We start from the raw sequence: 22,469 nt of genomic DNA, 5'->3' as shown, positions 1-22,469 counted from the left end.
GTTTATGAAATACATGCGGAAACAGTTTGATCAGCGCTGGCAGGTTCAGAGGAAGCGCTAGTGACTTGAACTCGGTGGGTCATGGGTTCTGTGTGTTTGCGCGTGTGCGAGGGGATTCCTTCTCGGTCAGACATATTTTTTTTTACGATTGCGAGTCATTGGTTATTCCTTCCTCAGTGGAGGTGGTGTGATTTCTGTAAGAAACCTACAGGTAGAATGACGAAGTTGACTTTGACTTGAACCCTGAAAGAGCCGCCCAGTTATCCAGACATCACCTGCTCAAATGTTCTTTGAAGGCATCTCTCATACCTCCAAGTCTGGATGGCATATACATTTTGTTCTGTGTGTCGGATCCATCATATTCTTGGGGATGTTTCCACATTTTTATTACATTCTACTTAACAGGAAAGCATAAATCTGGAATTTCTGTTAAATGGAAATTAGCGTAGTTACTGGGTGGTTTCTTCAGGAAGCATAAGTTAAATGACACAACATTGTTTCCTCTGATCTGTTCTGCATCACTTATTCATGCAAGTATGTGTAAATTATTTTACAAGTTTGAAAATGTAAACGTAAAGGTTCTCTGGATGAAATAATACGGAAATGTATTCTGTCAAATTTGATATTCTTTAAATGTCATTTTTGGTTTGGGTTGGTAGGGCAACACCTTTGCCGTTTTTTTTTTTTTTTATAAAAGTGCTGTCTCATCTCTTGGGTCACACTCAAAACTTCCCCTTCAACAGAAAATGGTTTGACATGTTACCTTTTAGTAAACTACAGTGTGGGGAGGAGCAGGGGAACTCAACGGTTTAGGTTTCTGTGGGCCAGAGAGCGAAACTAGCCATGAGATTTTCGAACACCATTTTTTTTAAAAACCAACATTTAGAGGCACAGTTGTCTCCCGAAGGTCCACAGACACGTTACCAGCGAGTGTGGAATGATAGTGAGTAGAATTATGAAACCTCAGGATGAATTTCACATGCTTTGTGCTGGGTTCTTGATCTTGCAATCTTAGCTTTTTCTAAGTTTCGAGACGTTCCTGTCTTAAGTGTCAGAAGAACATGATACACATCTGCCGTATACAATCGTAAGTATAATTTGAGTTTTTATTTTACCTTTAATTAAGAACCTAAAATGTCACGTCAGTATCCAAAGGCCAGAGTTTTAAAAGGAACCAAATTAGAAACCCCTCGCACTGATTATTACAGAAATGTTCAGGTTCACCCCTAGTGTGTGAGTGACAGAGAGTGTGTTCCACTGATTTATGGACAGCTGGTAGTGTAGTGGTTAGTGCTTCTGCCTTTGGATCCAAAGGTCATGGATTTGATCTCTACCTCTGGCTGTAGGACCAGGAGCAAGGTACCCTAAATTACTCCAATAAAATTACCCAGCTGTATAAATGGGTCAATAACTGTAAGTGGCTTTGGAGAAAAGTGTCCGCTGAATGGATGAGTGACCCATTGTAAGTAGTGTATCTAGCAGTGTAAGGCACAAACATGTGGGCTGATAACACTACATAGAGTTCATTGGAAGTCGCTTTGGAGAAAAGCACCTGCTAAATAAATACATGTAAAAATCTAATAAATAAATTGCAGGGGAAAAAAATAGTTTGTAAATTACCCTGTTTTTTTTAGGGTCTACAATTCCGGTGTTCAACGGTTAAAATTATACTTATTCCAATTTTTCACATCACATGAGATGACAGCATTCAGGACCCTAGCCCCCCCAAAGGCTTACAGTAAGTGTACAGTAATTTGCCGTAAATATAGCACAGCACTGTCTCAGAGCCCACAGTAGTGAGAGGATTGAGGAGGGGGTGTTATCTGGTGGATGCTTTGGTGGAAGGTCCTGAAGGTATTTTCGGTTTCGTCGAGAATTAATTTTAGGGTCATGCGGGCACGCGGCAGCCGCCTTCTCGCTGACTCCCACCACATGTGCTGCTCTTTGCCGTGTCCCACCCCCCGCCGCCAGTTAGGGGCCCGCACCACACTGTGCCGCACCGCGCCGCTCTCTCTCCCTTCCACGCGAACGCTCTTGTGCAACAGGGGGAATTCCTCGGTTCGCCCGCCCAGCGAAGCTCGTTTGTGTTTTATGGGAACTGAGGGCTGAGCCAGTCAGCTGTTTTTCCTCAGAAGAGCTACGCATTGATTCAGAGTGCGGGGGCGGGAGCATGGAGGGGGGTGGTCCCTCCCACCCTTTCCTCCTTACTGGGAAGTGACTACAGGGAGAGCAAGGCAGAGAGGGAGGGAGAGAGAGGCAGAAGGGAAAAGAGGCGGATATGAGGGGTAGCCGGTATTTAAGGAGCTCCCCCTCAGTGTCGACACCTTGTAGTGCACTGGTGTGGGGGAAGGGACCAACTGTTGGGTCAAGTCTCCAGGTAAGCATCTTAAATTTATTGGTGATACTGAGGGACTGATGGACCCAGTCAAGGTGTAATGGTTACAGGAAGGGTGAGTGTAAGGCGTTGACTACTCAGACCACTTTGTACAATGTCGGTGGTATCTTTGCCTTCAGACTTGGAGATGTGAAACCTGTTGTCCTGCAGCTGTAGGAATGTGTTGAGAAGCGCGGAAAGCAGTTCCGCTCTAATTGGAACTGTTCAGACATCAGAATCTGGAAAGTGGCATTCAACCTGATACGGATGTTGGGGGTTGAGGTCACGGGGCAGATAAAATCCCCCCAGTTCCTCTGAGAGCTGCCAGCAGCAAGAATCAGAATTGCTCAAGACAACAGTAATAACCTTTGGTACACATCGGGAACGCTGCAAAATATACATTGTATCATACATAGTCAAACGGAACTGGTAGATAACGCTGTACAGTCAGCTTCAGGTGTGGCTTCCGGAATGTACCTTTGAACAGGATCAACACCAGACGCCTCGCTGGGTGTGGGAATGGCGGACGTAGCCGAGAGGGTCCGTGATGGCGTGAAGACCAGACGATAATGTCTACGGAGATATATGCATATTTGGCCACAGTTCAAAGAATGCTCTTGGGTTTCACAGGTTAGTCACGATTTTCCTGAAAAGGAGTGGAAGTCAGTTAATACAGAACCAAAGATGGATGAGAAACAGGATACAAATGGATAAAATACACGGGTTTGAAAACTGTATTTCACGAGCATATTTGTAGGGGTCTATTGTGAACTCGGGGGGGGCGCGGTGGCGCAGTGGGTTGGACCGGATCCTGCTCTCTGGTGGGTCTGGGGTTCGAATCCTGCTTGAGGTGCCTTGTGATGGACTAGTGTCCCGTCCTGGGCGTATCCCCTCCCCCCTCCAGCCTTGCGCCCTGCGTTGCCGGGTTAGGCTCCGGCTCTCCGCGACCCCGTATGGGACAGGCGGTTCAGAAAATGTGTGTGTATTGTGAACTCAGTCAATCCGACACACCATGTCCATTGCATAGTCTGCAAAAATTGACAGACTTCTTGGTTGGGGATAGGACACATCAACAGGAAAGGATACCTCGCCCAAAGTGATCAGACTGTGATGTGGGTCATTGATGCAGGAAAGCTGTGGATGTGAGGTTGCATTAGTGAGTGTCCTTGTATTCGTCTTGGGAGAAGAAGGCAGGTTATGAGAGGAGCTTGAACTCAATACCTCAGAGTAATGACTTGAGGAAACATCGGTTAAGAAGTGTCAGCGGCGTTCCGTCCCTGACGCGTCCATCTGGCCGATAATGTAGCCTTGATGTCCGAGTCAAGATGTCAGATGATCGATTGCGGAAGATCCGACCTGAGAGATCAAGGGGTTGGAAACTGAGCCTTGGTGAGATCATTAGCGCAGACTCCATAGTTCAAGTGTATTTATATAGCGATTTTTAAAGACAGAAATATACTATAGTAAAACTAGTGGAGATGGAATGCTCTCGCACGTACGTAGTAGAAAGAAAAATGATGAGAAGGGTTTCATTGTGTTTGCGCGCACGCGTGCGTTTGGACATGTTCAATGAGTGCGCTATTCAGAACGAGCAAGCCAAAAGTCCACGGGTGCGAAACCCACAGCTGGGTCGCCTTTCATTAGTTCCACTGAAAGGAAACTGTAAAAACGCCAAGAATGGCGGACATCCCCTTCGAGTCACAGCCCCCTGGTCACAACCAAGTCTCCTGCCGCACCATCAGACCTCTGACTCATCCTGTTCCTACACCCCGAGCAGGTCTGTGTAGCACTATGACGTGATTCAGCACAAAGAGGCAGAAAGCCTCCACATGTTCAGAGTTCTAATGTTTTTGTGGTTTTAATTTTTTTTTTCTTTCTTCGTGATGTAGAGGTGAGGGGAGGGGACGGGGTGAGGGGGTGATGTGTTGTGAGATATGACCTTCAGTCAGGCTTCCTGCGAAGAAAAAGGAGATGAATGATGTCCAGCTGCTGACTACAAAGAACATGTAAGTGTGTGTGTGTGTGTGAGGGAGAGACGGAGTGGGCTGGTGGGAGTGGAAGGGGGCCGCGAGGCCCACTCACCGGCAGCTCACCCAGACAACTTCCGGGCACAAGTGGCGAGGAGCGCCAGCGTCTGCGGAAAGGAAGTAGTCATTCTATTACAACTCGGGCTTAGGGGGTGGGGTGTTAGAGGGGATGGAGCGTGGTGACAGTCTGCCCTTTTTTCCACCTAAATTTCGCTTCACCCTTTTCCTGTTTGCCAGTTACTGGCGAACAATTAAGCTGCACACGTGCCACGGTAAGTCGTGTAAGAAGGTGGAGTTATGGAGTAGAAGCTCTTACAAGGGCAGGACCTGCATGCTGTGGACTCTTGAATTGTGTGTGTGTGTGCGTGTGGGGACACGTGTGGTCTTCGCAGGTTCTCCCGAGGTCCGAGACGGGCTCTCCGGATCGCTGCGGATACGAGCGTCCGGCTCTGAGAACTGAATTCCATAGATGGTGGGTTACAGAGCGGACGCATCTATGGACTCAGTTCTTTTGGCCTGGGGTTCGCGCCCCGCAAAACCGCCCCGGCGGAGCGGACGTCCACGGCAGGACCCGTAGCTGTGCCGCATTATGGCAGTCACGTGACCACGGGTGGACACCGTGCTTCAGAGAGCAGTGAGTTCCCCTCCCAGTTATTGATAAAAACGAGGGAAAGTGCTGTTCCACGAGGTCAGTCAGCAACTTGGGGAGATTTAGCAGATGATTGCTGTGTGTCCAGGCAGTCGTGGAGATTGAATAGTGTAGCTGGACGGGGCGTCTATAAATGAGGCAAATTTACCATGCTTAAGTTTTCTGTCACAATTATAACCTTGTTATAGACTTTAAAAAAAAAACTTTGTATGCTGTATGTGTGAATTATGCCTATTTATGTAGGTCTAACCTAAATGTCTTACTTTTTCTCTGAAAATAAAAGTGCTCGGTAAATTAAATGTGACTGCGTAGCAAACCTTTAAAGACATATTTAAATTCCCGCTCCTAAAAATAACACTTAATTAGATCACGACTTCTTACCGTTCGGTTTATCAAAGGGCCATAAACCGCTTTCACTGGTTTGACCGAAAAACCTCAGTTAGTCTTGTACCTAAACCACATTCAGGAAATCTCTGAACATTTTTTAATGAAAAGAGAAAAAGGCCAATGAGGGAAACCTGACTCGTCTGGTTTGTGCTCTGGGTGAACGACGTGCTTCAGGGCGCTTCTCGGAAATTTCTTATTCTGCCCTTGTTCGGCAGGGATGAGACGGAGAGAATGGGAAAAAGAGCGTCACGAAGTCGTTGCCGATCCAGTCGCAACTGGACGGGAAAGAAGGATGAAAAGATATAACTGACCCATGTTTATAAAACATGAATCGCTGGAAATTTACTTGGAATATGACATGAAAACTGTTTCCTGTAGAGCAGAAGATTCCACACCACGCTTCCTGTTCTGCCGAACAATAAACAATGCAAAAATACTCGTATGTAATTTGATTAGGGTTCGAACAGTTGGCTGCTCTTTGGGCTTTTTATGGTAACACTGAGGGCGGCGTGTGAGTCAAGGCGACTTCCTTAGGCAAACTTCCTATTAAAACATATGAACGGACAACATCTAAAAACATCATGAATGAATTGGTTGGAGTTGCTCGTTCACCGAAGTTTGTTTCTGTTTAGACGCGAGTCTCCGTTATTGTTCGGGAAAGCTGCAATGTTGTTTTTGTGCTGTGCTCTAGCGTAACACACGACGCTTGGATAAAGATCACACCAGCACCGCGTCTTTGTGAGACAACCTCGTTCATGCGGTTGAGTTGCATGGATCTTGTCTCATGGAGCCATAACCACGTTCATCACGTTGGTCCTCAACGGAATGATGCGGACGTTTCAACCATCATGTGCGGTTGCTCCTCTGCAGATATCCAGCCCTTTCGCTTCTGGATCCGAGTCCTAGCAGTGCCAGATTACTGTGTTTCAAAGCACGCACACACACACATCAATCCAGAGTGAACCAGCTACCATGTATTCTTACATCGAATTCATTCATACACCTGGACAATCTGACACAGTTAGGGTTGAATAAATTCCCAGAAAGGTCCAACAGGAGGACCTCTCACAGAGCACAAGTCCCAAACCTCGTACCCATAAGACCTTGAACCAACCGCCGCACCTGCTGCATAGTTTCAGCCTGGTTGCGGCCGCATTCCCACGGCTGCACGTTCTTTCCTGCGAAAAGTCTTTATTACATGCAATAACAAATAAACGAAGGGTTGAATGAGCCGTAGGTTTACGATGTTTCGTGTCACGAACACAACGGACTGCGGAGGACCGTCGGGAGGGAACTGCCTGCCGTACGGATGCAAGTCCACAGAAACTCACATGTTAGAGTAAACAAAATATTCACTGTTCCCATCGCCAGCTCTTTTGATCACATACTGATGTTCTGAAACATAAATCAACTTTTGGGGGTGGACAGAATACTGGAAACATTACAAAAGGGCCCGAGCTTTGAAGTAACCACATTGCCATCACAAAGGCACCTACACAGGTGAGTAATTTCGTATCGAATACTAATGACTGATATTTACAAGCGATCGAAAGGTCTCTCGATAAGAACTTTAATGCGTGACCTTTCAATGCCTTATGAGACAGTCTGAAAAAGTCTGAAGAAGCACATAGTACATTTCCACTTCCTTCATTCCTCAAGAACTGGTCATGTGGCTTACAGCGAAGGGCGCCGCTCGTTCTCTCGCTCTTCAGAAGTGCCCTCCTTCATAATTCTGAGTGGGCTTCGCTCTGAGCAAGAGCTCCTCACCTACTGGAAAATAACACACGAAATCATGCGGTTTGCTCTCTAATTGCGATCCTCTGTGGAGGCGGATTACTAATATGACGCCGAGGACGTGATTGCTGCCTCGGCCTGTCCCTTTCAGACGGACCGTAAAATGCGTTCGTTCGTTTCAACCGCTCGAGAAAATGCTGCCCGTCGAAATAATGGGTTTATCAGCGAGACAGATCTCCAGGTCTGCTGAAGGATTGTATTTCTTCTTCTAAGGAAACTTAGCTCTATTCACAGCCCGACACAATTTATTCATAGTCATTTTTAAACAAACTCCATTATGAAGCCTCCATTATGAAATACCTTTTTTTTTTTCTTTTATGGATCAGAATGGATTACCAGCCCACCAAAGGTGTCTGGTTCCACACACTGTCCAACTCGACGGGTAAAAATTTCTCCGTTCATCATTTCCAACAATTGAAATCTTTATTCAATAAATAAATCCTAAGGGTGGGGTGGCGGGTTTGGCCTGCGTCCCCTATCTGGCAGGTCTGGGGTTCGAGACCTGCCTGGGTTGCCCTGCGGTGGACTGGCGTCCCGTCCAGGGTGTGTCCCCTCCCCCCTTGGCCTTGTGCCCTGTGTTGCTGGATAGGCTCCACGTAGCCGTGACCCCGCTTGGGAGAAGCGGTTGTAGCAACAAAATAAATCCCAAAGACTGTCATGCCAATGATAAAATCTAAAATAAACAACAAAATCAATAGAACCCACTAATATGAATACTGTGTGACATGAAGCCAAATAGTATAACAAAATAAATCGTCCCTTATCCCACCACCTTCAGAAAGGATGACTTTGATAGATGGGCAGATTGGTGATGAGGTAGTTAAAGGTGCCACCTTCTACTCAAGACTCAAGGCTCAAATCCAAGCTACAGCCATAGTACCTTTAAACAAGGTGCTTGCCCTAACTTGATCGGTAAAGATTACCGTGGTGAGAGTACGTATCAGACATTACAAGCTGCTTTGGAGAGAAGTGTCAGCAAATTGAATAACTGAATAAATTGCACCACGGGTTCCAAGAAATTCCTCACATTTCCTGCACTGCCGTCATCAAAGTTAACTCATTTCCGGATGTTGCAAGTTTTCAACGTCATCGCATTACATCCACGACTAAGCACTCCAAAACGCCTGTTAGATCCAATTCCAAAAATCTGCATTTGATAAAAACATTTAAATTAAGAAACACAACTCCCCCAAATGCTCACACTCAACATTTAATATCACATGCGGCTCAGGAAACATTTAAAACCCGGAATCGCTTCGCACCCTAGAACATACCATGATTTAGCATGTAAGAGGTGAATTATACAATAAGCCTTGTGTTTGGCTTAGTTTTACATTTACATTTACATTGAAATGTATTCATTTAGCAGATGCTTTTCTCTAAAGCGACGTACATCTAATAGAAAATACAACGTGTTCATTACATTAGTGGAAAGAGACACTTAGATGCAGACATGTGATTCTTAAGTACAGTTAGTTTGTTTCTTTCCACTGTATGAACCAGTGTTCATCACATGAGTACCTGCATAAAACTTTATCAGAATATCCACGATTCCAAATCACCTTCCTAGTAATAATTTTTTTTGAGATACATATAAACATTTACGTTACATTACAGGAGTAGCTGTGTAAAGGGTTATCCAGGCATGAATTTAAAGTTATGGTGCATGAACATTTACACCTTACATGAACTTAAGAGATGATGGGCGAAATGAGTCTGGAAGAGGTCAGTTTTAAGACCCTTTTTAAATGTGGACAGAGATTCAGCAGTTCTGAGTGAGAGGAGGAGGTCGTTCCACCACAACGGAGCCAGAACCGAGAACCTCCGGGCTTTACTTTTTGTGCGTGGGACCACCAGGCAGGCAAATGTGGAAGAGACTGGCAGTCTGGCTGGGGCGTAGCGGGTGATCAAGTCCTGTAGGTATCTGGGTGCAGTTCTATTGATGCTTTTGTAGGCCGTAACCAGGGTCTTAAAACACCATTGATTTATTATTGATTAATTACACAATGTAATAGAAAAGGACAGCTGGTAGCATATAGCTAGAGCTGTTGCCTTTGCTTTATTTATTTAGCACACACTTCTCTCCAAAGTAATTTCCAATGAACTCTATTTAGTATGATCAGCCCACACACCTTATTCACCGTGGAAACTTACACTGCTAGATACACTACTTACACTGGATCACTCATCCATACATCAGTGGAACACACACTCTCTCTCTGTCACTCACACGCTACGGGGGAACCTGAACAGCATGTCTTTGGACTGTGGGAGGAAACCAGAGCACCCAGAGGAAACCCACGCAGACACGGGGAGAACATGCAAACTCCACACAGACTGAGTGGGGATCAAACCCACGTCCTCTCGCACCACCCTGCTGTGTCACTATGCTGCCTTTAGACCCAAAGGTCACAGGTTCGAGCCTCACCTTCAGCTGTGGTACCCTTGAGCAAGGTACCTACCCTAAAGTTACTGCAGTACAATTAGTTACCCAGCTGTATAATGTTGTACTTTAACAATGTAAGTTGCTTTGGAGAAACGCGTCAAATAAAAGTAAAATTTTTGTGTCAATTTTTTTTTGCATTTTCCATTCAGTTTTGTTGGATTAAACATACTTTCGGAGTTAGTTTCTACTATCAGTTTTTAGAAAAATAATATTTCACACGTTGACATGTCACATGTCATGAGCAAAGTTGGGCGAATTTTCGACACCGGATTCCAACCGAGCACCGAATATATTCCGGTACCTTTCAGCATCTTATGTTTTCTAGAATGTTCTGGTGCCTAAACAAAAAGTAAGGGTGAAGAAGTGGGATAAACGCTGCTGGGAAAAGGAAGAGACACACACTTGCATCCCATAAACACACCCGGAGACACGAGGAGCGGCTCGTGCGGCTCGCGCGGCTCGTAGTGCCCGGATCTCCCTGCAGGGGGCGCACTTGGCACGAAGAGCCCTGTTTCCTCCCGCTCGCCGGGGGGTGTCGTTCTGCGTCTTATGCGTGTCTGTGTGTGTATGTGCGTGTGGGCGTGTGCTCCTCGCGCGTCCTGTGACGTGATCGGGTCCCCGGTTTCCTCCATCTGCCGTGGACGAGGAGGGCTGGGAAGCTGGAGGAGCCGCCGTCCGGGGGGGGTGGGTTTCGGGGAGACGCTCAGTGAGACCAGCGAGGGGGGGGGGCGATCAACAGATTGGGGCCCGATCGATCGACTGATCGATCCGATCAGCTTCTTGTATGTATCTCCGTCTGTAATCATCACGTGTCTCTGTCCGTAACTGTATCTGTTTTATGTCTCCAAATGTGTCCCTGTTCGCGTGGAGCGCGACTCTGAGCGCACCTCCGTGTCCCCCGCACATGTGTCCATACGCTTCTGTGCCGGGCTCGCGCGCGGCGGCGGCGGCGGCGGCGGCGGCGGAAACATTGTATCAGCGCCGCGTCCGTCACTGTGGGCGATCCCGAAGGGAGCCGATAAAAGGCGCAGTCGGGCTCGCGCTGATGGACACTTGGACGGTCCAACAGGTCTGGACATGATGGAAATAATCATCATGGGCTCGGAGGTGAGACGCGTTCGGACGCGAAGAGAAAAACGAGCAGGAAGTGAAACGTGCGGCGGAAAGTGGCTGGAAAATTTACAGTAAATGACGTGTCTGCAGATCATGTGTTCTAATAATACGGACGCCCGAGCGGGTACAAGTAGTATCAAGATTATCATATACACTGTAATAGAGGTAGGAAATAATGGTTCGGTTCGGTCCGGAAAAGGCGAGTCTGAGCTTCGCCCTTCGTCCGCGATCTTACCGTTTATTCAGTAAAACGCAGATCATCATCATCATGTTGGAGAAACGCGCCCGGGTTCGGCACCACGTGGAGCCTGGAGGACCGTGTGGTAGGACGGGAACGGACCTTGTTTTACTCCGTTTGACCACAGCGGCTCTGTAAGAGTTGGGTGGGGGGGGGTGCCTCCTGACGACTGGCATCCCGTCTGACGACTGGCATCCCGTCTGACGACTGGCATCCCGTCCTGGGTGCTTCCCCCAGCGCCGTGCCCTGTCCTGCCGGGCTTGGCTCTGGTTCACAGGGGCGCTGCTTGGGACGAGCGGCTTCAGTAAGTGTGTGTGTATACCGTGTTTTATACCGTTTCCACCCCAGGGACGCTGCTTTACACCACTAGCTCCAGTTCACCGGTGATCATTTTGTCATGATACTGGGCCTGGAGCTGGTCTTCCCCATCTCTCACATGATCAGTCACACCTGTGTGTGAAGTGCAGAACAACACTGATATGGTTAGATTTCATACTGCATCCGGGCATCTTTGATTTAATCTTTCTCTCCTGCTTTTCTCCAAAGTGACTCAGTTCTTTCAATGATTTACCTGTTTGTAGAGCAGGGTAATTTTTAACTGGTGGAATCTGGGTGATTCCCTCACTTAAGAGCACTAGAGTAGTAGGTGGGATTCGAACCCGTGGCCTTCGGAGCTGAAAGCAGCACCGGTAACCGCTACGCTACCTGGATATTTTATTACTAAGTCCAGATCTTTAACCTCAGCTCCACCTGGAGGAGGGCAATGGAGGCGTCCATGGAACCTTCTGAGAGGAATAGCAGCATGGAAGGTGCGTGTGTGTTGGGGGTGCGCAGCACCGCACGCAGCAGGTAGCTGGTTTCCACAACGTTGGATCAGTGAGGCACAGGTGAGCTGAGGTGGCTGTGAAAGTGTGTTGTGGTTTGCTGGATGTGCCTCACTGCTCTGCTGCTATCAGATGGGCAGCCAGAGAAAGGAGAGAGCAGGTACTATTTTTTTTTTTTTTTTTTTTTTTTTAAACCTTCTTGTCCAGGAGCGTGTGAGATGAGAGGGGGGGAGCGCCCGGCGGAGGTGAGCGTGGCCATGTGCAGCAGTGGTGGCCAGGTGTGCAGATGAGTCTGAGAAAATTCCACTTTTGGAGCAGAACCGTTGAGTGATTGCACATGTGTGCACTGTTGCCATGGGAACAGTTTAAACGGGATGGTTGGAGGAACTGCTGTTGCACAGAGTGGAGAAGAGGACTGAGATTGTAGGGCTGTGTTTGACGTGACCGCGCCCTGGACCGTTGGGTTTGTTGAGAGCTCCGGTAACGGGCTGTTTACTCTGCGCTGGGCTCCGATTCCTTGCCCGTGTTTGTTCCTTTACTCGCTCGTCCACGTGAGGCTGGGAAGCAAACTTTAGGAGCGTGTTAGCGAGGCGCCTCCTGAAGGACTGCGGGCCATAATCTTGGGTTGAGCCGCAGCTAAATAGGAGGCGATTAAATGGCTCGGCTCCGTTGTCATAGCGATGTGCGGTCGGCCCTGGTGACCGGCAGCGTTTGACGTGGATGCGAGTGTGTTTGGCTCAGGAGCATTTGCCTCGACGGGACAATGAAAACACACACTCGGCATGTTCTGCACCAGTGACCAGAGTGCTGCTCTTTGTTGCTCTGTTTTACTTTCGTATCTCCTGCTCCTTGTGTGTGTGAATCTCACTGTGAATTTCAGCTGTGTGTCAGTCTCTCTCTCTCTCTCTCACACACACACACACCCTTGCGACGTGCTCCCCTCCCCCCTTTCCCTGAAAAGGATATTTTGCGGTAACGCCTTCTGCGTCTCCTCGTCCTCTCTCCCTCTCTCTCCAGGGTGGGGCCGTGGGGGGGGGGGGACCCGCGCCGTGGAAACCCGTGATGGATGGTGTGTGAATGGGAGGAGCCATGGGCGTGAGAGGGTGGCTCTGCTGGGCCGACGTCGTCCCCACGGCGGTGCTCTACGGCTCCCTGTCCCTCTTCATCTCCATCCTCCACAACGTGTTCCTGCTGTACTACGTGGACACCTTCGTGTCCGTCTACAAGATCGACAAGGTCTCCTTCTGGGTGGGAGAGGTGAGGAACAGGGTGTCTCACACCGTCCTATCAGCTGCTCCACTGGGACGCGTCTCGTTTGTACGATAAAGGTGTCTCTCTGTCCCTCTCCGCCAAGCAGACGGTGTTCCTGATCTGGAACAGCCTGAACGACCCGCTCTTCGGCTGGCTGAGCGACCGCTCGTTCCTCAGCTCGCACGAGTGAGTGTCTCTCGTCCAACTGTCCGTTGTCCAGCGGTCACTCCTGTCCCCTCTCCCCACCGCCAGCCGGCCATAAATGATCAGGTCCTCCGCTGCGCAGCTTGCGTCCCATTTGCATCCCAAGGTTCAGTCAGGCCACATTTTCCTGTGAAAACAGCCTTCGAACCCGTATCGGTGTGTCACGTGACCCGCTATCTGTCGCATGACCCACCGCCTTCGTATCCGGCGTCCGAGGGACGCGCGAGACTTTGTCTCCCGTTACGCCGCCGTGCAAGTTATTTATTTACCCGGGAGATGAGCTCGACTCTCTCGTTTGCGCCGTTTTAAAATTTGGATGTGAGCGTCCGCTGTTCTGCGTAAATGGGATAATGTGGCGAAAACGAAACAAATTGCGAGTTACATGGAAGTGCTGCATGAGTACGAAAAGGTTCATTAAAAAAAAAAATCTGTGTCCAGCATACCTGAATTAATAAATTGCAGACCTATTGTTAGTCATTGTATATTAGCAATTAATACATTTCTACTGTGTGTGTGTGCTACTGCCTTTGGATCCAAAGGTTGCAGGTTTGATCTCCAGCTGTAGTACCCTTGAGCGAGGTACTTGACCCTCAATTGCTCTGGTAAAACTACCCAGCTCTATAAACGGGTAAATAATTGTAAAGTAGCTTAACGTCGTAAGTCGCTTCGGAGAAAACTGTCGGCTAAATGAATATACACGCACGTAATGCAGTATGGTATTTATTTTCACCGCATGCTTTTTTGGTTAGAACTCAGAAACAGCATAAGTTCAGGGTAAACTGAGGTCATTTATACTCAAGTGTAGAACCGCCTACGCCATCAGGGAATTCCGCACATCGGTGTGGTTGATGAATCATAATCAACATTCATACGTGTACCAAGAAGGGTTAACGCTCTTTACGATAGACGTCGGGCCTCCATTTGAACACACAAGTTAAATCGTCCAGGGGTTTGTACTCCGTTATATATATATTTGGGGCGGCACAGCGGGTACAATTGGGTGGTGCAACAGGATGTAGGTTCGATCCCTGCTCCGCTCGGTCTGTGTGGAGTCTGCATGTTCTCCTCGTGTCTGCGTGGGTTTCCTCCGGGTGGCATGCTCAGGTGGATTGGAGTCTCTAAAATCACCCATTGTGTGTGTGTGTGGGAGTGAGTGACGGAGAGAAGGTGTGTTTCATTGGTTTTGTCAATAAGCTGTAGGCTGATATACGTTCAAGATGGACAGGGCAAGATGTTATACGCCACGCGTATTTCTCAACGGCTGTACGCAAAGACCCAGTCCAACATGAGGCCACGGAGAACATCCAGCGTAGCCACCAGCCGTCTCCGTGACCCGAGACCAGGAAGCATAGCGACCTTCTCCAGCAAACCAGCTGAGTCAACAGATCCACCAAACTAAGAAATCCACAATCCAACAAACCCACCAAACCAACACACCAAGCTATACAGTGTTATGGTGTTCGTCACTTTGAAGAAAACAGCCTTTATTAACTGTCTATATAATGTCTGATATGTTTTATATGATGACATTGTAGTGTTTTATATACATATAATAATGTATTAGATATACTGTATATTATACCAGATAGTCATCAAGCTTAATGTCTATCATAAATATATAATAATGCCATACTCTCATATATATGCTGTATATATCAGATACATATATATACACACACACACACACACACACACACACATCTATGTATGTGTGTTTTATATATATATATATGTAATAATGCGGGGGGGGGGGGGGGGGGGGGGGCGCAGTGGGTTGGATCGGGTCCTGCTCTCTGGTGGGTCTGGGGTTCGAGTCCCGCTTGGGGTGTCTTGCGATGGACTGGCGTCCCGTCCTGGGTGCGTCCCCTCCCCCTCCAGCCCTATGCCCTGAGTCGCCGGGTTCGGCTCCGGTTCCCCGCAGCAACCCCGTATGGGACAAGCGGTTCGGAAAGTGTGTGTGTGTGTGTAATAATGTGTTAGATATGCCGTATGTTATAACAGATAGACATCAAGCTTAATGTCTATCGTAAATAAATATAATTATATAAAATATAATAATGCCATACTCTGATATATATATATAATATGTACACGCACACACACACGTCTGTCTGTGTGTGTATATACTGTGTGTATATATATTTATAAAATAATGTAGAGCGCAGATGTACTTTGAAGACTAAAGTGGCATGTGATGCAGTGTTGGGTAAAGCGGAAAGTCAGATGATGGAGACTATAGTGCACATAATGCACGTATTGTATGTACTGTCCGTACTGTACGCTGTGAGCCCTACTACTGTGCTGCTGAGCTGCGACAGAAACTGAGCTGCAGGTCCTGTTCTCAAAGCCATCGTGACCCTCTCTCCTTCCATTCCCTTCCCTGTCCGGCGTGGGGTGTCGGCCGCAGCTCCGGGGCCCAGATCTCCTCCCCGGAGGTGGTGCTCAAGCGGCTGCGCTCGCTGTCCCGGAACGGGCCGCTCTTCGCCCTCTCCTTCTTGGCCTTCTGGGTGGCGTGGGCCCCTCCGGCGCTGCAGTTCCTCGCCTGCCTCTGCCTGTACGACGGCTTCCTGACGGCGGTGGACCTGAGCCACAACGCGCTGCTGGCCGACCTGGCCGTGTCCGCGGGGGACCGGGCGCGTCTCAACTTCCACGGCTCGCTCTTCAGCGCCCTCGGCTCGCTCTCCGTCTTCCTGTCGCACTGCTTCTGGGACAAGGAGGACTTCTTCTCCTTCCGGCTCTTCTGCGTGACGCTGGCCGCCGTGTCTGCCCTGGGCTTCGCCGTGGCCTCCGGCCTCCTGCGGCGCCGCTTCCGGGGCGAGGCCCGGCAGCGGCACGACGAAGCGGCTGCGCTCAGAGAGTACGTCACGCTTATTACGCACACGTATTTATTTCAAACCCGCAATTTAATGCGGTGCGAAATGCCACGTTTGGACATCGGACGCTGGTATCTTCCCTCGCCCGGATGACACGTGGAGAGGTGGTGATCTGTGATCCTGGTCCCGCACCCCCATTTAGATGGGCGTTCGTGGTTATTTGCTGAGCGGATGCTCACGTGCAGAGCGAAGGCCAGCGCTCGCTCGGGTCCCAGATCCAGGGTCTCCGCAGCCTCTTTGGCCATATTCCCGGAGAGTTCTGGCAGCACCACCTCCGCTCCCCTGCCTTAAATCTCCTCGTAATGACATGTTGGAGTGAGTGTCCTCTGTCCTGCTGTCCCTGGGTATTGTCCTCAGATAAACTGGGGTTTCGGAGTTGGTCTTCAGAATGGCCTGTGTTGCCTGGAGGGGGTTCGTGGATGGGAGGTGTTTGGGCTGCTGCCCCACCACGTGTAACCAGGTTTGGCCAGGTTTTTCTGTGTGTGTGGACAGGGGGAGGAGTTCAGTGCTGTCCTCCTGCATGGACACCACCTCTCCATCTCGTAATCCTCTTTTTCTGTCCCCAGGCTATGCGTGGGAAAGGCCCCCCTGGCCCAGGACCAGAACGTCACCCTGGGACAGTACCTCCGCCAGCTGTCCAGACACAGGAACTTCCTGTGGTTCGTCTCCATGAACCTGGTCCAGGTGAGGCTCTCCTTGCGTGTTGGACGCGTCCGTGTGCGGCGGGGTCGAGGATGGAGCGTGTCGTCAACTGAGTATCTTAACTATGGGAGGAAAGAGGAGGTTCTCTTCACTGTCGCGCCACACCGTGTTCCCTGTGTCTGTGGCCGCACTTTCCCTGCTCTTGCTCGCTCGTAACGCGGTATTTAACCCAGCTGAACTAGGAGAAAAACTACAGCACAACTAGGCTCATTTTTCAGTTAGTCGTCTGCAACTGAAAACTCCTTTATGGGATGAATTCTCATAAATCAAAGACTTAATTGCCTTTAGTTTCATGGTTAAAAAAGTAAAAAAAAATAAAATAAATAAATAAATAAAAAAATAAATTGAATGCATTCCTGAGCCCCAAAATTGACACCCATTGATGATAAAATGTCACCAAATCCCAATAAATTGGACCTGCTCGTCCACCTCTTTTGTACATATTAATTACTGTTCAGTTAAGAAATGCTCATAAGCAGGATGTGCAGAGTGATACTTGGTATTTATGTATTAATTCAACTTTTAATGAAAAAAAGAGAACGGTAAAGACCAAAGAAATCAATGAAAGCGGACAAGGTTTGGACAGATCGCACTGGGGTCCGCAGTTATAACAGATGTGCTTGGCAACCAGGACTAATGGAGGTTGAGAACTTAATGTTGTATGACTCAAACCATAACTGAGGTGGAGACCGTATGGCGACTCTGGTCTCGTGCGGCTCGGTCCAGGTTCGGTCCACGTGGATGTGAAACCCTAGCTGGGCTGTGAAGTTAAATTCTCAAAACTCCAGTGGGCTCATCTGTCCTTCGTGCCCGGTACCTTTTCCCACCATCTGGACATCCCTCCCCTACTTTTATCGCCCCCTTTAGGTTTTCCACTGCCACTTCAACAGCAACTTTTTCCCGCTCTTTCTCGAGCACCTGCTCTCAGACAGGATCTCGGCCTCCACCGGCTCCTTCTTGTTGGGTAAGTCATTTTCTCCAAAGCGACTTGTGATGTTAAGATTTTCACAATTATTTCCTCATTTATACAGCTGGGTAGTTTTACTGGAGCAATTTAGGGTAAGCACCTTGCTCAAGGGTACTACAGCTGGGGATCAAACCTGCAACCTTTGGATCCTGAGGCAGTAGTGCTAACTGCCATGCTACCAGCTGTCCCTGGTCAAGAAAGAAAGATTGATCCTGAACTTCAGAAATATCTAGGCAGCTTGGTGGCACATGCTCAGCAGGTCACTGGTTCAAATCTTGGGACTGTAACTGCAGTTGTTTGAATACATTTACTTATTTAGCAGACACTTTTCTCCAAAGCAACTTCCAATGAACTCTATGTAGTGTTACCAGCCCACACACCTTATTCACCAGGGTGACTTACACTGCTAGATACACTACTTAGAGTGGGTCACTCATCCATACATCAGTGGAACACACTCTCGCTGTCACTCACACACTATGGGTGAACCTGAACAGCATGTCTCTGGAGTGTGGGAGGAAACCAGAGCACCCAGAGGGAACCCACACAGATACAGGGAGAATGTACAAAGTCCACACAGACCAAGCGGGGATCAAACCCACGTCCTCTCGCACCACCCAGACACCGTGAGACAGCAGCGCTACTCGCTGTGCTGCCACCTCGCCCACATAAATAACTGAAGAATAAAACACAGTAGTCGGCCTGAGCTGTTGTAGCATATCATTTACATGTATTAATTTGGCTGACACTTTTCTCAAAAGTAAGTTGCAACTATTTACCTATTTATAGAGTTGGGTAATTATGGGCGTTCCTGCTGGAGGAGGGATTCAAACTTGCAACCTTTGGGTCTAAAGTTAAAGAAATACAGTCAGTATTTAACAAAGTGCAGTATTTACAGACATCGCCTTACGATAAAAGGATCCGGGTTCACACCCCACCTCCTGCTGTAGTACCCTTGATCAAGGCACTTGGTTGAACGGATACAGTAAAAATTACCCTGCCGTATAGATGGGTAAATCAGTGTAAGTAGCTTCGTGTACAAACATAATGCTGTAATTCACCTTAGAGAAGGGAGTTCAGTAAATGAATAAAGGTAACGTTCATAATAGGCTCCGGTTCCCCGCGACCCCGTATGGGACAAGCGGTTCAGAAAATGTGTGTGTTCATAATAATAATAATAATAATAATAAGGACAGGGATGGAATGGTAATATGCAATAATCCTCACTTCCTGTCCAACAGGTATCTCCTACATCGCACCCCATGTCAACAACCTGTACTTCCTGACGCTGTGCCAGCGCTATGGGGTCTACCATGTCGTCCGCTGGCTCTTCGTCCTCAAGCTGACCCTGAGCGCCCTCATGCTGCTGGGCGGGGCCGACCAGGTCTACCTGCTGTGCGTCTTTATCGCCAGGTGAGGCCTGCGCTCCTGTGCCGTTGGGCAAACGTTTACCGCTCGCCATGGCGATGTAGACGGTAGGTGCGCTCGGAGCTGCTGTTCCTCGGGTTCGGCTCCACGTTTGCGTGGACCGCTCGCCGTGGGATTTTGCCGAGCGTCCGTGTTTAACTTTCGCCCGCAGCGTGTGGAGAAAGGAGGCCCGATCAGCAGAGCGGGACCGGGCCGGTGGCTCGTGCTGTCGTCATGGAGACGGATGTGTTGTCACAAGGACCCGTGCGCTGAGTGCGCAGGCCGATGCGTTCCTCCGTGAGCCGCTACGGTCCCTTTGTTCGTTTCCAGGTTTTTGTCCTCCCCAGGCTGGGATTTTCCAGAACTTTCTCTACCTTTAACTGCTGTGTTTGTGTTTAAATGTGCCCCATGAGGCTCAGCGGGGGCATGCGGGGACACAGCAGATCGACGCTGTCGGCGTTTAAAAGAAGGGGACTGGGGGGTCCAGCCGGGGGGCCACGGGGGACCGGGCGTCCAGGCGATGCGGAGGTTTTCGTCCCACTCGGTGCTACGTTTGGGTCTTTTTGTGCTCCCAGCTGCTTCCTGAGTCAACAAGAGGGCAGCAGGAGCCTCTAGGGCATCGTTCAAACTCACATTTTTAAACGCTTTCTGAAAAGGCGGAGGCGCCCGTGACTTCACGTCAAAGTAAATACCCGGGAACATTGCTGCTCTTAAGGCGGAGGCCCTTAACCGCTTCTGGCCCACTGACCCCTTCAGCAGTCAGATGAAGGCTAAGGATCCCCCACTGGAAAAAAGTCAGTAAATAAATTTGGAGAGGAAAAAAACAGCACACTTTGTTGCACTGAAAACTGTTCACCTTCACATAGTTTTGTCATAGATTATAATGGCCTGGGAAGTCTCCCCCTGAAACCATGGGCTCCATGGACTCAAGGTTAAGGTGGAAAGTCAGATTTGCCATTGAGCTGCTGCTGCTTTAGAGGTAATGTGGGTGATGGAGGTGTGTGTGTGGGGTGGAAAGCCAACTGTAAGCCATCACTGTGCCATAACCCCCTGCCACGCTCTGTCTCCGCAGTAACCGCGTGTTCACCGAGGGCACCTGCAAGCTGCTGAACCTGGTGGTCACAGACCTGGTGGACGAGGACCTGGTGCTGAACCGACGACAGCAGGCCGCCTCGGCGCTGCTCTTCGGCATGGTGGCGCTGGTCACCAAACCGGGCCAGACCTTCGCTCCGCTGGTGGGCACCTGGCTGCTCTGTGTCTACACAGGTGGGTCCGGGAGGGCCTGAACACGGGCTGTAGGTTCAAACCCCAGCTCGGTGTGTGTTTGTGTTCGCGTGGGTTTCCTCACACTCCGAAGACGAGCGTTTCAGGACTGCTAACGCTAGATTGCCCTTTGTGTGTATGTGTGTGTTACGCTGCTCTGGTGGGCTGATGTGTAAAGGACTGTAGGTACTTTACCACAGTATATCTACCACCGTAAGTCCATGGATAAAGGTACCAGTTCAGTACGACTTAATAATCCCTTTGACTAAATGAAAATGTGGTTCTGTTCGCTCCCAGGGTCTCCTCTTCCCACAATCCATTTCTGCATGTTCCATGAGTTAAATCCAGGACAGGGTGTGGTTGCACTCACTGTGTGTGTGTGTGTGTTGGTGTACAGATCATCTGTTCTGCTCTGTTTGTTTAGAATTAACTAGTGAAACCCGCAGAGCTCTCTCTGTGTGTGTGTGTGTGTGTGTGTGTGTGTGTGTGTGTGTGTGTGTGTGTGTGTGTGTGTGTGTGTGTGTGTGTGCGCGCGCGCGCGCGAGATCGTTCAGGTCGTCTCACCCAGCCACTCGCCGTGCCTCTCTCTCACCGCCCTCCAGGCTACGACATCTTCGAGCGGGACCCCGTGCAGGATGCGGTGGCCGTGCGCCCCGAGTCCGGCACCCCCGCGGCGATCGAGGTCACCCTGCGCCAGGGCTGCTTCTACCTGCTTGTGCTGGTGCCCATCACGTGCGCGCTGCTGCAGCTGCTCGCCTGGTCCCGCTTCACGTTGCACGGCAGGCGGCTGCAGAGCGTCAAGGCCCTCCGGCAGGACTCGCGGCACGGCCGCCCCCCCGACATCAAGGCGGTGTGAGGGGGCCGGGGGGAGGGGGGCCTGGCTGGTCACCGAACGGGTAACTGCCTTACTTCTCGCACGCGGAGGAGCCGGCCTGAGCGCGTGAGCGCAAAGTGATGAACGGCGCCTGCGCCGAAATATTTTTCTAGATTTTTTTTTTTTTTTTAAATTTTTTTTTTAACTTGACTGTGAGACACTGCAGCGTCTCCAGGAAAGACCGTGAGCAGCAAGAGGAACAATTTAAATTTCACAAGATATTTATGAATATTTCAAGACATTCCACATGATCCCGGTGTCCCTGGACCCGGAGGGCAGTGCCTACGCCGTCCTTCCGCAATTCTCTGCCTGTTAACCGTGCACGTTCACGGTCCTGGAGGAGGAGCGCCGGGGCACCGTGCACGACCGCGTGGCCAACCGCGGCGGCGCCGAGACGAGGGACGAGTCCGGAAACCGGACGTCCTCGCTGACGTGGTGCCGATGATGTCAGACGTGTGGTTTTACCCTGGTTGTGGTCCAAACTGCCACGCGCAAAAGGCAGCGTGCATCGTGACCTGCGCGTCCGCCGTTTACATTCCTTACCGCGGTTCCAACACTGCCTCTCCACTGGCCCACGTGGGCTGGATTTAACAGAATTTTTCTGCATGTTCATCCTAAATGCCTCTGAAATGTGTGTCTTGTACTTTTAAAGGGTGTAAAGAACTGGTCCTCTGCATTTTGCTTTATTTTTCCTTGCTTTGGATACATGTGTGTCATAAATTGTCAGGTATTTTAAATATTTTACATGGTGAGCGTTAATCATTAAGAGATCTACACTGCCTCAGTTTAGTACACCGCCTGACCTTCTCGAACCATTTTGTACTTTACATTAAAAAAAATTTCTTTACCTTTTCCACCTGTGTACTGTTTTTCGTGGGTTTATAGCTCTTAAGCTGCTTTGCCCAAAAGCACCAGCTGTGCAGCAGCAGCTGTGTAAAAATGTACAGCTGTGTCTCAGTGCACTGGTTTCATGGGTGCTGTTACACCCCCCCCCCACACAAGATCCGTCCTTGTCATTAATGTGTTAAAGAAAAACTGTTTAACTGTAATGAAAAAACAGTTTCTAGAAAGGAAGC

General features: G+C 49.3%; 1 protein-coding gene and 1 long non-coding RNA gene across 2 annotated transcripts; one reads left to right on the top strand and one right to left on the bottom strand.

Annotated features, from left to right (window-relative positions):
• Positions 1 to 1,604: 1,604 nt before the first annotated feature.
• LOC114910196 (uncharacterized) lies at positions 1,605 to 12,863 on the bottom strand. The gene is made up of 3 exons (XR_003797548.1): positions 11,026 to 12,863; positions 3,596 to 3,730; positions 1,605 to 3,020 (listed from the first exon to the last, which is right to left on the bottom strand). It is a non-coding gene; the product is annotated as an uncharacterized LOC114910196 (long non-coding RNA).
• mfsd13a (major facilitator superfamily domain containing 13A) lies at positions 10,409 to 22,227 on the top strand. The gene is made up of 9 exons (XM_029250298.1): positions 10,409 to 10,459; positions 12,870 to 13,109; positions 13,210 to 13,289; positions 15,715 to 16,164; positions 16,747 to 16,864; positions 17,750 to 17,846; positions 19,091 to 19,262; positions 20,329 to 20,522; positions 21,122 to 22,227. Exons 2-9 carry the CDS (start codon positions 12,930 to 12,932, stop codon positions 21,373 to 21,375), a joined length of 1,545 nt encoding a protein of 514 aa, XP_029106131.1. The 5' UTR covers positions 10,409 to 10,459; positions 12,870 to 12,929; the 3' UTR covers positions 21,376 to 22,227.
• Positions 22,228 to 22,469: the final 242 nt, after the last annotated feature.

This window comes from Scleropages formosus, chromosome 3, assembly GCF_900964775.1.
Source record: "Scleropages formosus chromosome 3, fSclFor1.1, whole genome shotgun sequence".
NCBI classification, from domain to species: Eukaryota; Metazoa; Chordata; class Actinopteri; order Osteoglossiformes; family Osteoglossidae; genus Scleropages; species Scleropages formosus.
The sequence above is the reverse complement of the archived record's forward strand: the minus strand, read 5'-3'. Positions and strand labels throughout refer to the sequence as shown.

Bases quoted from the DNA above. Each gene is read 5' to 3' on its own strand.
- mfsd13a (XM_029250298.1), top strand. From the start codon at position 12,930: ATGGGAGGAGCCATGGGCGTGAGAGGGTGGCTCTGCTGGGCCGACGTC. The intron at 13,110-13,209 runs GTGAGGAACAGG...TCCGCCAAGCAG, and splicing joins TCTCCTTCTGGGTGGGAGAG to ACGGTGTTCCTGATCTGGAA. The intron at 16,165-16,746 runs GTACGTCACGCT...TTCTGTCCCCAG, and splicing joins GAAGCGGCTGCGCTCAGAGA to GCTATGCGTGGGAAAGGCCC.